At 39.4% G+C, this 14,375-nt stretch overlaps 1 protein-coding gene across 5 annotated transcripts in view; it reads left to right on the forward strand.

The window, feature by feature from the left end:
• myrip (myosin VIIA and Rab interacting protein) overlaps positions 1 to 14,375 on the forward strand; it is a 111,494-nt gene that overhangs the window by 82,913 nt on the left and 14,206 nt on the right. For all 5 annotated transcript variants that reach the window (XM_023326521.1, XM_023326524.1, XM_023326522.1 and 2 more), the window contains exons 4-5: positions 4,002 to 4,138; positions 13,931 to 14,011. In XM_023326521.1, coding sequence (XP_023182289.1) covers positions 4,002 to 4,138; positions 13,931 to 14,011 — 218 coding nt within the window. The remainder of the gene's footprint in view (positions 1 to 4,001; positions 4,139 to 13,930; positions 14,012 to 14,375) is intronic.

Here is a 14,375-nt window from a genome sequence, read left to right on the forward strand (position 1 = left end):
TCATCACTTTTTTAGATCAGATTACTCAAGGGGAGCCATGTCAAGCTTCATTCACTGAGATGCTTCTCCAACTGTCCTAAATCCCTCACTTCTTCTTCTTCTTTTTTTTTTCTGAAGGGCAAGCAACGTCTATAAAAAGTTTGTGTTGCTGCATGGGAGGAAGCGAATGGGCGTGCAGTGGTTTCCTTTAGCTGATCAATTGTGTCTTTGACAGGGGTTTTCGGTCTCGTAACAAGGACCACCCAAATGCTAAGTTTTCAAGGGTCGGATACCACCAACATACGGTGTGTTTTAGCTGTTGTTGTTGTTTTATATATTTCCAGGACGACGTACTTGAAGGAATAATGAGTTTGAAAAAATTTGACTGTAATAGCAGGACAAAAAAATCAATTTTATTGCACTACTAAAAATTTGCATCTCTAATCTTTCATACGTACAGATCGATAAAAGTACAAAACAGAGGAGAAATACTTTCTTACTAGCTTGTATTGTTGATAGTAGTACCTCATCCCTCAGTCTACCAACTAGACACAATGGGATCTTAATTTCAGTTTCGAAGCTGAAAATAGAGCACTGTTTTCATTAATACAAGAAGACAGGACTTCAAAGGTCTCTCTTGTCTTTCCTATTTAGAAGAGTTAACAGTGAGTTTACTGTTTTTGCTATTGTGCAGTTCATTAAGGCAGAAGATTATGAATTAATAACCAAAAGGTCCCTACACACTGAAGGATAAGTAAATGAGAATACTTCCTCCTCCACTTGAATGAACATAATCAAATAGATTTTATGTGTAGAACAATTATGCTACTGCAATAAAATGAATTTATTTTGATCCCTTTTTTACATCTTCAACATGGGTGCTAAAAGGTTTAGATTATTCTGCAATATAAACATGAAAGGACTGTTTCCTGTCATGTTTGTGTTTTTAATTAATCTGTCAACAGGAAACAGGAAACCTGTTGATAGTTTCCAGATCACAGTTTCACAAAACAATTTGTAGACATCGCCGATCCTTAGTCTGCAACATAAACAAGCAAAAATGTCTAAACTGTGATGCATGAGTCTCCTTTTCATCACTGCCTCTCAGTCCAAAAGGTGCCTTATGATGCATCAGCTCATCTCAGATTGGAGGTGAAACCTATTTATATTTCTGCCTCATGCAATGCCTGTGCCTTCCTCCTCTGGGCCAGACAAAGATCAGAAACACCCAGGCTTTATTTTTTCTTTTTTTCTTTTACCAGAGCTTGCCTGCAACTATTAAAATGACAAGGCAGGCTCGTGGCATGAAATTAAGGAGCTGAGGCCCATTGAGCTGCCCAGCTGATGGAGGCAGCGGATAATAAATCCAGGGGAGGAAAAGGTACAGGGAGAAAGGATGAACGTGGCAGCTCAGTCAGCCTCAGGGGCACTCAGGATGCCTTTATTAGCATGGCTGTTTTATTCCACACCTCTTTCTCTCACCGACCAAAAGCATCAATATGCACACTTAATCTCGAGACAGCGATGTGCTGTATATTTATGCTGTAAGGCACAATTTTTCTTTGTTTTATTCATTTTAACTAGGCAACTAGAGGAAGATGTGCGCACGTCGGCAACAGCATACTTTTAATTTAGATTTATAATGGTAATACAAACAAATCATAGACAGAATGAATATATTTATATAGTACTTTTCTAGTTATAGTGTCCAGTCAAAGTGCTTTAATTCACCAATATGCTTGTCTGTAGGCAATCTAAGGTAAGTTATTTGCCCAGGAGGTAGGAGGAAACTGGAATAGAATAGAATAGAATAGAATAGAATAGAATAGAATAGAATAGAATAGAATAGAATAGAATAGAATAGAATCTTCATTGTCATCTGAAACATTGTTCAACAGAATTTGGGTGCATTTCTCCAAAGACAATGTCTCACTTAAAAATAGACTTTAACCAATTACTAATATTGAATTTATCCCTTCATAAATCTTTAAACTTGACTAAATTACAGACATAAATATAGACAAGGTCAATTTAATTACTTTGCATCAATCAGACTGGTCATGGCAAATGGGTAAAAACTCTTTCTCAGTCTGATGGTTCTATTCTCCATAGATCTGAAGCATTTTCCCGAAGGCAGCCGTTCAACCAGTATGTGCAAAGTCAAGCTACTCTAACCACTGAGTCACAGTTGCCCACTTAGTTTTGCATTCATTTCCAGTATGACCGCTCCTGAAGAAGATAACCCATGGCTGAAGTCCGCCAGCTGATTGCGTCTTCGGCGTGACTCGTCCAGTGTGTGCTAACTGTGAAAACTGGTGGGCATCAAATGATTCATCGTACTCCCAGTGTGTTCTCGCTTGAAATCCCACAGCCGACTGGTCACACAGACTGTCTGCCATCGCTACATCGCACCCTCGAGCTGCCAGTCTGGCTAACCCTTTCATAAATCAACCTTTACGGTGCAGTCACAAGCTTTCTCTGTGACTCAGAGGTGTAATAGTGGCAGCCCCCTCCTGCCCCACCGCAGTCCTTTCAGAAGGCACACACGTGGCAATAATCATTCTAAATAGAAAAGCAATAAAATATTACAAAATATTGGTAATTACAGTTATAACAGTGTTATCAATGCTACGTACAGTCTACAATGGCTGTCCAGGTTTTTAATAAATTCATAAAATTTGAGTATTATTGAAAATTTTATTTATTTCAGTAACTTAGTTCACTAAGTAAAATACATAAAGACTAAAAAATTTTATGTTAAAAGCTTTATTTTGGGAAATTTTGATTATTTTCTGTCTATAGCTAATTAAAACACAACAATCAAGATTTGAATATTACATCGGACAAATGTAATATAGACAAAACATTTAATTACCAAAAATGTTGCTCAACGTTCCAAAAAGCAAAATTTGCCTTTCTTCCAAACAAAACTACCAGCAGTATGCACTGCAGAAATATGTGGGGGAGGGGCCAAGCTTCATTATTCTATGCTTCAAACATCTGAAAACACTCTGGTAATTAGTCTCTAGAATCTCATTTAAATATCTGTGGGAAAAGTTTGGTGGGAAATATTTTGTATTCATGTAAAGCTAGCTTTTTAAAACCTTGGTAACTTCATATGGGTAACCAAATCATCTCTGTAGGTAAGTGTTACTTAACTGGGAATAAAAACAGTTATCTGCAAATGGTCAGGCATTGGACTGACAGAAGAACTAGTACTCAAGATCCACTTTCAAAAGTTATGGGAAAGTCTGGCTCACTGGATATAAGATGGAAATAAATGAGGTTTAATTGGGGACTTGTGCACAAAACTGCGATTTGCATGTTTTTGTGAAGCTGAGCAGCAGAATGGACATTTGTTTTATTTCTTTCAGTAGTAAATCTGTTTTGGTTTGGGCTCGTCATTAGCGTGGCAGCGTCTGAAAAAGCCAAACAAGCGCAGAAGGAGCTGCAAGATTAAACGCAAAGTTGGCAGAGATTCATGCAATCCAGTACAGCACTGCTGGAGAAAAAGAGAGCCCTTTCTCAGAGCTGTTTCCTAAACCCTCTCTGTTATGGATCTATTATTTCTTATGTAATGACGCGCTCTGTGCCAGGGTCTGTTTGGCTGTCATTGAAGCACCCAGTGGCTTTTTTCTTCTAATAATGGGAGAAAATGACTTGGAAAAAATGATGCAGTGTCAAGTCTGGAAACCCAAGCATTCACCCAACAGTCAGACACAATGGCCTTCAAAGCTTTGTTGGCTGTAAGAAAGATGTCAGTGAGTCCTTTTTAAAAAACTTTTTTTTTACTTTACAAACAGACCACCAGGTTTTTTAGTCCAATATGTAACCGCCCTCATAATTTAGCCCTCTTACTTTGGAACAAACAACCACTTTATTAATTTTTCAAGGGGATTAAATAATTACTCTCAAAGCACTCCACTTGCATATCTGTCATGTTTTGTGGCTTAAGCCTGGGCAGCTAAAATAAAGTTAGCTCTTTTTGACCCATTACTGTGTCTCCTTCTTCTCATCTGCAGGGTTTTTAGGACGCAGTCCCTTGAATGGTATTACAACAACGTGAAGAGCCGCTTCAAGAGGTTCGGCAGTGCCAAGGTTCTGAAAACCCTGTACAGGAAGCACATCATCGAGAGAGGAACGTTCTCTGATCTCCCAGGTAACTTCAGCGTCTGTCTTTCCTTTGACTTTCTGTGGGTGTGTGTGTGTGTGTGTGTGTGTGTGAACTACATCAAGTTGCCAGCCTGCTGCCACATTAGACATGGTCGGATGAAACGGATCTGTCCGGTTTGGCCGGAGACATGTCAGACTTCATCAAGCCAAAGTTATCGGGTCTTAGTTGGATCCACAGATAGGCTTATTATTCTGCTTTGGTAAATGATCACTCATTTTTTTTATCAACACATTTTGTCCTCTCTTTCTCTGAAGGATTGGCTTCTTTCTGTCTGACAGGCTGAAGTAATGTTTTTCCTCAAAGACTCAGCTCTCTAACATCAGCTTTACACTGCTTGGAAAAACTTTGTTCTTCAACTTTTGAGACTGGGATCTGATGTGACGCATTTTGAGATATTTTAGCCTACCTCCTGTTGCCACCCTGGTTCTGTTTCAGAGATTTCTTGCCTCTACAAGTTTGGAAGTATTAAACCTGAATGTGACCAGTGAAACTCAACCAAAGGTAGTTCATATTTTAACAAGCTGGTAATTTATTCATTTTTTTTCTTCACAAAGCTAATGTTTTAAAAATGGCAGTTTGGATTATTGCTCGCTATTGGACATGAAAGTCGTTTTATCCAAAACATTTAGGTGTGAGAAACATTTTGTCTTCCATTTTTGGAAAATATCTGCTGTAATTAATTTGCGTTTGAGTTGATAAAAGTGAAAAACTGTCGATGAGCTTCTTCCTTGTAGCTGTTCTCCTTGTTAATCTGCTTTGACCAGTTGACATCCTGCTCAGGGCGGCCAAGTGGGCTTCTGTTTTTAACCGGCTCACGTTGAACTGTGTTCTGACCCAGTTGCATCTCGATCAGCCTGCGTCTGGGGCCTGACAAAGAGGCATTATTTCATATCCTGATTCATGGGATTATGGGGATGAAGAGAGGGCAGACGGGGTGATTTGGGTCGGGCATAAGGCGCAAGTGCATGAGCTTGAGATGAAGGGATGTTTGGGAATCCGTTGAATCTACAACATATACAGCGTAAATCACCAGGTATCGTAAAGTGCACCGATGAAAGGATGCATTTTTGAAATTTGCAAAACAGAAATTTTAATCATTTAGCTGTCTCAATGATTTAATTCTATTGGGTTTGTACCAATATTTCATGCATCAGTCACAACTTTGGCTGTTAGGAAGTTGAATATCAATGTGAGTTGCTACGTCTGTCATTTTTATTATTGTAAAACTCATTTTGATCTTTTCCACTGTAGGGTGGTCTAAGCTTTTCAAGCTCTTTTCTGCTAAACTGTAGACTTGGACTAAATGAGCTCCCCTTGTCCATTTTGGTTTACCTCTCCACTTTTGTTCATCCCTCCTCTCTATTCTTCCATCATCTTTGGTAGATCATGTTTCATTTCTAACACCAGCCAAATGGACTTTACTGCCTCTTGGTTTCACTGTGTGATTTAAGCATGTAGGACTTTGACATATTTGCATGTGAGTGTCCGGTAAGCCATTTGGATCTTCTTATAAGAGCGTCTTGGATTCTTATAGGAGAGGCTGATATGTAAAGATTGCTTGGGAAATAAGATTTATATTGGGTGTTGGTGTTTGTGTCTTTGATTTTTTTACTTTTTCCCTCTGTTTCCCTTACAGTGAGAAAAGACGTCAGTGTTGTACAGCTGGGAAAGGAAACTGCAGTTTTTATCTCCTTTTAATGTCAGATGCCATCTAAAACCTCCTTTTCGGTGAATAATGACACATTTTAAGAGTTGCGCTGAGTGTTTGAGCAGGACAGACTTTCAGTGCTCTGCAAAAGTATCAGTGCTCCTTGAGTTTTCCATCTCTGGCTACATTATAACCAGAAACATCATTACATTTTGGGGGGATTTTTACAGACCAACACTCCGCAGCACAGCAGTGATTTTGTATTTAGTCCCCTTAAGTGAATTAATCTTGTGCTGCTAATATAGATGGAAGCACTTTGAAGTATATTTGTACTACTTTTACTCATCTAGAGACAGACATTCACGGCCATTCTTATTTGCCAAGTATCTGAAGTTCATCCAGACTGGATGGAGAGCATCTGTGATCGTCATCTGCCAAGTTTTGCCACAGATTGTAAGTCCGCACTTTAACCCATCTATTCTAACAAATGAGCAGCGTATTCTTCAATACAGCATTACTAAAATCTTTTAAATTTCCCTTAAATTTTTTTTTCTCTTAAGTTTTTGAACTACAGATTTAATTTTTGGGGGGTTTTTTATCAGAAGACTCTAGCTCTTTGGAAGCAAAATATGAAGGATGACTGATGACTCCAAGACATTTGCACATGACTTTACAGTATTATTGCTTTTAAATAAAGGTGCCTGGCCTAATTTCTCTGTTAATTAAAACCGATGAGTGAAGCTGACTCAATCCTGAACAGAAAGTGGCTGCAATGCTAGATTTACATGACAGAAATATAATTTTAGGCTGGTTAAAGCAGCACATTTTATAAAACAGGTTGCTTTCACTGAAAGTCCCTACATTAAAGATTGCAAACTAAATGAATCTAAGGACTTAGCTAAAGCAGTTAAATTACTTTTAAGTGAATAATGTAAAAAGAAAAAAAAAATCAGATTCCCTTGTCATTCTGTGAGTGGTATTATCCTTCACTCTGGTACAAATATATATTTACCATAAATAGCATATTGTGATAAAATAGTGCACAGTCTGCAGTGATCGTGGAACCCATTAGCTTTTTGTCATTGTTTTTATAAATCTCTCTTTATTTCCACCTCATTTTTACACTCCTCTAAGAAACTATTTGAACATTTTTATGACGGGTAAATCAGGTTTATTTCTTGTTCGGGGATTAGTGATGTCCTAGTTTAACTCCCCTGCCTTTTCTGTCTGCTGTTACATCCCTCAAAACATCCGTGGGAAGCTTTGCACCTATCCAGAAAAGATAAATGGAGAAATACTAAAGCATAGTACCACCTTCTCACATGTCATTTTCTCTAGCTGAAAACCAAATAGAGAAAGGAAACTGCAGGATACGGTCGCAGGCATTCAAGTATTTCACAGCTCCAATCTTATGTTCTCTGCAAAAATCAAAGAGATGTATTTGTGTGTCTGCATGCTCATGTGCAGTCTGTTGACTAATGCATGCAATGATAAGGAAAATGATATCAAGTTAGCATTTGCACGAAACTAACTATCTTCAGGGCATTTTTTATGGGTTTAAGCCAGGCTGCCTTCTGAGAATACCACAGAACCGGCTTCATAATGACTCCATTTTTGTTTTGGCACTTAAGTTTCAGGGGATACCAAATTTTCTAGGTCGAACTAATACAAAAACATGGCTTTGTAAGGTTGAACTAAAGTGAAAATTACACTTAAAGAAATTAAGATTCACACATAGTCTAGGGCTTCTCGTGTCATTAAGGTTGCGTTCACACTGCAGACTGAAATTACCCAATTCCGATATTTTGTCAAATTGGATTTCTTTGCCGGGGCCGTTCACACTGCCACACATATGCGACTTGTATGTGTTCTGCAGTCTGAATAGGTTAAAGGACCTGAAAGTGTCCCGCATGCGCAGTAGAGGGCACAATAGCGTCAGCGTCCTCAGTGTTCTGCCAACCGCCATAAAAAGAAGTGCTCAGTGTTTGAGGAAGTAAACATGGAGGCTAACAGTGGAGCACAGCTTACATATTTGAAGTTGTTGTCCGACCGAAGTAGCATATTAACAACTTAATCCTCATTATAGTCCGTCGTGGTTGTTGTTATACGTCCCGCTTGTGTGTATCAGGGCGCAGAATAGTGAGATTTGTCCAGTATCAGTGGCGTTCAGTTCGGATGAATGTGACCTGAACGTTAGGTTGCATTTGAATCGGATACGTATCGGATACGCAAGTGGCCTGGGTCGCATTCGAAAAGAATCCGACCTGTGCTGTTCAGACTGTCATGAAAAGATAAGATACAGGTCGCATTACGTAAAAAAAAATTGGAATTGGGTCACTTCAGCTTACAGTGTGAACGCAGCCTAAGTGATTCCAGAAGCTGTGTATAATGGAAATCTAAAGAGTGTTTCTAAAGAGTGACCTTGGTTTTCGTTTCGGTGTTGTTCTGCCAAAGAAGCAGCGGAATTTAACAGCAAGCACACGCAGAGGCAGGTTCACTTTCAGCGGATCTATAATCGGCCTTTTTAGTGCACTTCGGAAAATTAACCTGCTGAACTGTGGCTGTGGTCTTTCAGACACTTGGCAGGCTTTTGGCCGCGCTGGAGTCATTTGTCATGTTGGTGCTGTTTGAGCTGAAGGCTCGCAGACCCGGAGCTCCGGCTGGAAGGAGCGGAGGGCAAATGTTAAACAGGAGCCCAGAGCTACCGCTGGTAAAAGGCAAACATCTGAGCTCGGGGGTTGGATCCAAATGCTTTTATGCAGATTTGTTCTTCTGTTTATGCATTCATATATGACCTAATTTTTGAAGTGATTTATGCAGGATTGTTTTGTTGTTTTTCTCCTATTACCGGCTGAACATTTCCAATCCCTCTAAGCTGTGTCTTTTTATTTTATTTCATTTATTTTTTTGCTACTCTGTTTTCCTCTGCGTTCCTGCATTAAGGAAGATTAGTCCAATCAAAGACAGATTACTTGGGTTGCTTTTGGAAAAACTGTGAAAATTAATTACAGAGGACCCGTTGCTCCCTCATTTTGTGTTTCATCTCCGCAATTTCAATCTCTAAAGCTTTTGTTATGGCTAGTTAATTTCTGCAAATACCCCCCAAAAACAGACACCAGTCAAAGCTCAGCCTGACAGTCATTAATATTTGGTTATATATGTTCTGCAGCAGGAAACAGCGACTGAGCTCCTGTTTGTGGCATAATTTATGTTTATTACAGATTTAAATGTCAGCTCCATCACATTACTGTAAACTCCCAACTTGATCCCAAATTAAAGAGACAATAGACCATATGTGTGTTTGTTCCTCTCCTCCACCAGCCTGAATGATATAAACAGTCATCCTGTCAGCTCAGCCATTGTTCTGAGGACTTTGTTTACGGGGCTCGTGTGTGCTGCCAGATGCTGCGCTGTAATTGAAAGCAAACCGTCTGGACTGTCTGTCCTCCTCCTCCTGCTGCTGCTGCTGGCACTTCAAGAATTTTGTTAGTGGCTTGTTTATTTATACGTCCTCATTTCGCTTCATTTTTGTTCAGAGGATCTCTGCTTTTTTGTCTGTTTTTGAGACCCTTAAACTATGCGGCTGTGTCTTGTTGTGTTTTATTAGGACTTTCAATGAAAGGTCAAACTGAAAAATGTAATAACGCCGAAGTTGAAGGAAAGCCTTCCTGTTGTTTTAAAGCGATTTCTAGGAATAAAGACCCAAAAAGAAAGAGTGACATTCAGTTTAACGAACTGATTGAAATTCTTAAGCGCTCCATTCCCGTTCTGAAATATGGTGGTGGCAGCATCAGTCTGTGGGGATGCTTTTGGTTAGCAGTGACGGGGAAACTACTTAGAATAAATGGGACAATGGAAGGAGCTAAAATACGGCAATACTGAATAAAAGGCCTTTGGAGAAAGACTTGAGACTGGAACAGAAATTCATCTTAATGAGACACATCAAATTGTTTATATCAAAGCACCATTGCATCGAAACCACTACTGCCATCTATTGGCAAAAGTAAATATCAGCTGACATTTGTGTCTAAAGTAGGTGAGGTTTTCAAAATCCAGGGCAAAACGACACAAACAGGAACTTATTTATTGCTGTAGTAATCATATAAATGGTTCTAAAAAGTTTGAACTAAGTCAAGCCAAGACCACATACACAAAGCACTTTCCAGATATTTATTTGTAAAAATAAAAGGCACTTATTATGCATTTTTTTTGTATCATTCCAGCAAATAAAATACACCAAAATCAGCTCTATTTGGCCAGTCTGTGCTCAGAAACAAGGAATTTGGTTTCACTTTGCCAAATAAAGATAATGCTTTGTATGTGTGTATATAAACATATGAATGAGAGAGACTTTCTAAACATGTATATTTGTATTGTTTTAGCAAAAATAGGATGACAAGATTGAATTAGTGTAAATATGCATTGATCTGCACACTCTGTTCTGTGTTCAGGTATAAGGGCTATAACCGCTTTTTGCCAGGCACTGCATTTACTTCCTAAAAAGCATTCAGATCTTGTTGCATTTGGACAAGTAACGAGAAAAACAACGAAATTATTGCAATTAATGTTCTTTCACAGTCACCACTAAGTGGGCTGCAAGATTAAAAACTGAATTCACCTCCGAAATTTGCGGTTTTGTTGTTCTGCCACTTCAGAATGCAGATTTTAGAGCTGGCGTTTTTGTGTGGTTAGGAAGTGCAGCCTCTGGTTTACCTCAGCCAACTCTCTAGGATTTTCTGCAGAAGAACTCTGTTCTTGCCCGTGCTGTGTGGGTTTTCTCCTGTTTCCTCCCACACTCTATTTCAATCAATCAACCCTCAATAATCTCTTAAGTAGTATAATCAGCATCTAAGGAGGGCAAGATTATTGGAGATGAAAGATTGTGATTGGCACATTTTGTTGTCATAATTCCTTTAATGCTTAAGGTCTCACTTAAACACTTAGTGAAATCTTTGTCTAAACGACTTACAGTAAATTTTAATTGTCCTCAAGAAGACCAGCTATATATTCTGTAATATGGTGGATCGCTGCCACTCTGCATCAACGGATGTAATACTGTTTTATATTCCAGCAGGTACTATATCATTGCTGTTGTTACATTATTCATAGAACTTATGGGTGAACAGCATTCATGTACAGAATAACCTAATCCATTTGGTCTTATTAAAGCACCTAATTAAGCATTTATTTATTAATAAGGCAGCAGAATCATTTTAAAACAACACATACAGTAGTTTGGGTAAATTTTTTTATTATTATTATTATTGTGTACCACTATTGCTGAAGGTTTCTAAATCCTCCTTTTGCCAATAGGACAACATTCCAGTCTTAAATGATGTCGATCTTTGATTAATTCTGTTTGAACAATCGATAACCAAAGTCATGGATCCTCCCTTATTCTCTCAGCACACAGCTTCTCTTCAGGATTTGTCTCCAGGACTTGAGGTGGTCATGGAGTTAATTTGATCAAGCCTATGTCTATGCAACTTTCGTATTTTATTCTTTCAGACGATTCGATGACTAATGTATTCACACAAAAACTTAGCAAAAACAAAATCTGCTTTACTGTCCTTTTTGACTACGAACTGCAGTTTTTTTAATGACTCATCAAAGTTACAAAGCATCCAGACCTCCACTCATTGTTTGGTACTTGAAGTATTCCCATATTTTAGACCCCTTGGGTCTTTAAAAATAAAAACTAAAAAAACCTTTATAGGCTATCTTATTTGGTTTTAATCAGACTCTCTTTGCACCATACTTACTTAGAAATACAGATACACCAAATAACTGCAGCTGATCTCTTTCTTAAAACTGAAATCATAAAAATCACGCCTTAGCTAAAAATAATGATAAACAGCAATAAACCATCAATGTCATCAATGGTACTGAGGAAATCGCAGCTGCCCTATTTCATAAAACACAATGCACATTCCTGAAAATCCTCTCAACAACAGTATCTTCAGTCAGAGGCTTTGTCTGAAGTGCTTTAACACAGACCACTACAAGAGATCTTTGCTGCTGATCAGTATTAATTTAGTAGTAAATTGAGCTGAATCGAATTTCCTCCCTTAAAACCCACACATGCTTCGTAGTTCAGTGTTTGCTCTCTTCTATTTCCTATTTCAAAGCATGGCTAGGAGAAATGACGTTCTTTGATATATATCCCATCACATGTTCTATTTATATCCCAGGGCAAAAGAAAATCATGGATATACCACACTAACACTAACTTACAAGTGTATGTTTGAGAATTTTTTATAGGGTTTGGATGGAAATAAAATCAAAATTTCAACTCACCTCCCCAGTCTTTCGATTGCATGGAGATATACAACAATATTTGTAAAGGAAATAGATACAGTACTGCTGTTTGCTAAAGGTTTAGTACATGCTTTGCATTCAAGAGCACGACGCCGCGGGCTTCTTCTGTATGACTGGCAAGTTTATTCAGCGTGTGCAAACAGCGTTTGTTGTTTGCCTACCAGTCGGCGAGTGAATCTTTGGAGGTGCCCCCGTTTTCTCTGACAGCAGTACTTTTGTGTCTACATCGTCCTCCGCTGCTGCAGGTAATTCCACCGATCTGTTGTCGTCTTCAGAAACCATAATCCAGCTCTAACCAAGCAGAAGCTGTGCAATTCTGTTCATTCAACGATTAGACTGACAGGGAAAAGGTCAGAGGAGAGGGTGATGTTCTCTGGGGCTTCCTGCACTGGGCTGTGTGCAGGTTGAGGGCCGGAGGGGTCGGGGGGGGGGATCTCCTCTAGGGAGTCAGATGTGCAGAGAAACAACAAACATTGTGTTTTCTTGTTGTGTCGCTGGGTGCCGATGTGACAGGTGAAATTGCCGGTTTTTGCACTCCCGCTTTGAAAAACCTCGCAGCACTTTGACAAACAGCAGTTCTTCTTGAAACGATAAAGCGTACCTCGCATACGGAGCTGCTGCTCCTTCTGAATGAAAAGTAGAGGGGGGAATGCTACTCTCTTCATTCTGATGCATTTCAGGTTTTCCTCTCTAAACGGTTTTTATTAAGTGTTTTTCTGCCCTTCGCGAGAAGGCTCGTGTTTAAAACTTAAGGGACTTGTCAAACTTTGAGTGTGAGAATGAGGAGTTCGTGTGCTGCTGTCTTGGCAGTTTGACAGCTATGGCAGGGATATGTGAGCCTGGCCTGTGCTGCTTAACATCAGGTTCACATCGAACCACATTCATCTGTGTCTGTCTGCAGCCTGGCCATCAGGCTGAGCAACGGGACTGAATTAACTACAGAAACTAGGGATCTGGCTAAGGAAGGCAGAGGAAAATAATGACATGTTGGAATAAGTCTGTGAACAAACATGGATCCAGCTTTCTCTTACGTTCAGTCTGTTCTAAGAGTTTCCATCGAACTTGTGTTAAGAAATGAAAATGAACCCAGAGGTGGATTTAGAGATGGACCTCTCTCTGCTTTGCCACGGTGGTTTGGCAATCAGCAGCTATGTGTTTTTCTGCAAGTTTCTAGGCTTTAAAAGCTGCATGTCCAAGTACAACCACTTCACTTTTACTGCTGGTTTAATGAGAAGCCCCCCAGGAGGCCTATCATACTGCAGCTAATGGGCCTCTGAGGGAATGTGAGCTTCTAAAAAGGGAAATCTTTTAACCAATAACCTTATCAGAGTGGTTCATGTCCTTTAAATTAGACCAATTAACATCTAATGTGACTGAATTCACCTTTATACGACATTTGTCTTGCAGTAAATGTAGGTTTTCCTTGAGAATTGAGCAACATAAATATAGCAGGACTGGAACAAAAAATAAGGCTTCAGAATATTTTGGCATACGTGTATGTGTGTGTGATTGCTTTGAGCTGGAAATTAAACGATGAGATGAGCTGTCTTTTTCTTTGAGCTCTGATTTTGTTTAGAGAAAATCACAATGAAACAGAACTTCACAACCGAGTAGACAACAGAACCGGGTTGGAAATCCAGTTGACAAAAGGTCTCAAGACATGGTGCTCCAGCCGTAACCTGCTTTTCACGTGGCTGCAGCTGCACAAATTGTGCTGCGTCTCAAAGCAGCACAATTTGTGCAGGATGTTCGAGTTTAGTTTCGGTGTGAGGAGAAACGCTTTCATGGTTTCCCTTCCCTCCGTGTTTCAGAAAGCAGCGTTCACGGCGGAAGCAACGATAACGATGGCAGCGTCTGCGGCAGCGACTCCGTCTTTTACAGGCAGAGTGAAGGTGAGAGATGTGTTGATGAGCGGTCGGTACTTGTGGCGCTGCAGACGGGAAGTAATTGCCGTCAAAATTATCTTTGCCATTTCAGAGCCTTTATCTTTTGCAGTCTTTGTTGATATTCACCCGCCACCGTCAACGTTTGACCCCTTCATTGTTGTTCTAAACAAATGATCACACAAACATTTAAGCAGAAATCCACCCAAACATACATTTAAAATCATTTAAAATTTCTTGTGGGAATATCATCACACCCAATCTGAATAGTGAGCTTTGTGAATTCTTGATTCAATGTCTTCAAGCCCCGACAAAAACAACCCACACTGTTGATTTTTTTTTTCTTTTTTCTGTTCTTGTCCGGACTTTTTCC

The sequence above is a fragment of the Xiphophorus maculatus genome, chromosome 21 (assembly GCF_002775205.1).
Source record: "Xiphophorus maculatus strain JP 163 A chromosome 21, X_maculatus-5.0-male, whole genome shotgun sequence".
In the NCBI taxonomy this organism is placed as follows: domain Eukaryota; kingdom Metazoa; phylum Chordata; class Actinopteri; order Cyprinodontiformes; family Poeciliidae; genus Xiphophorus; species Xiphophorus maculatus.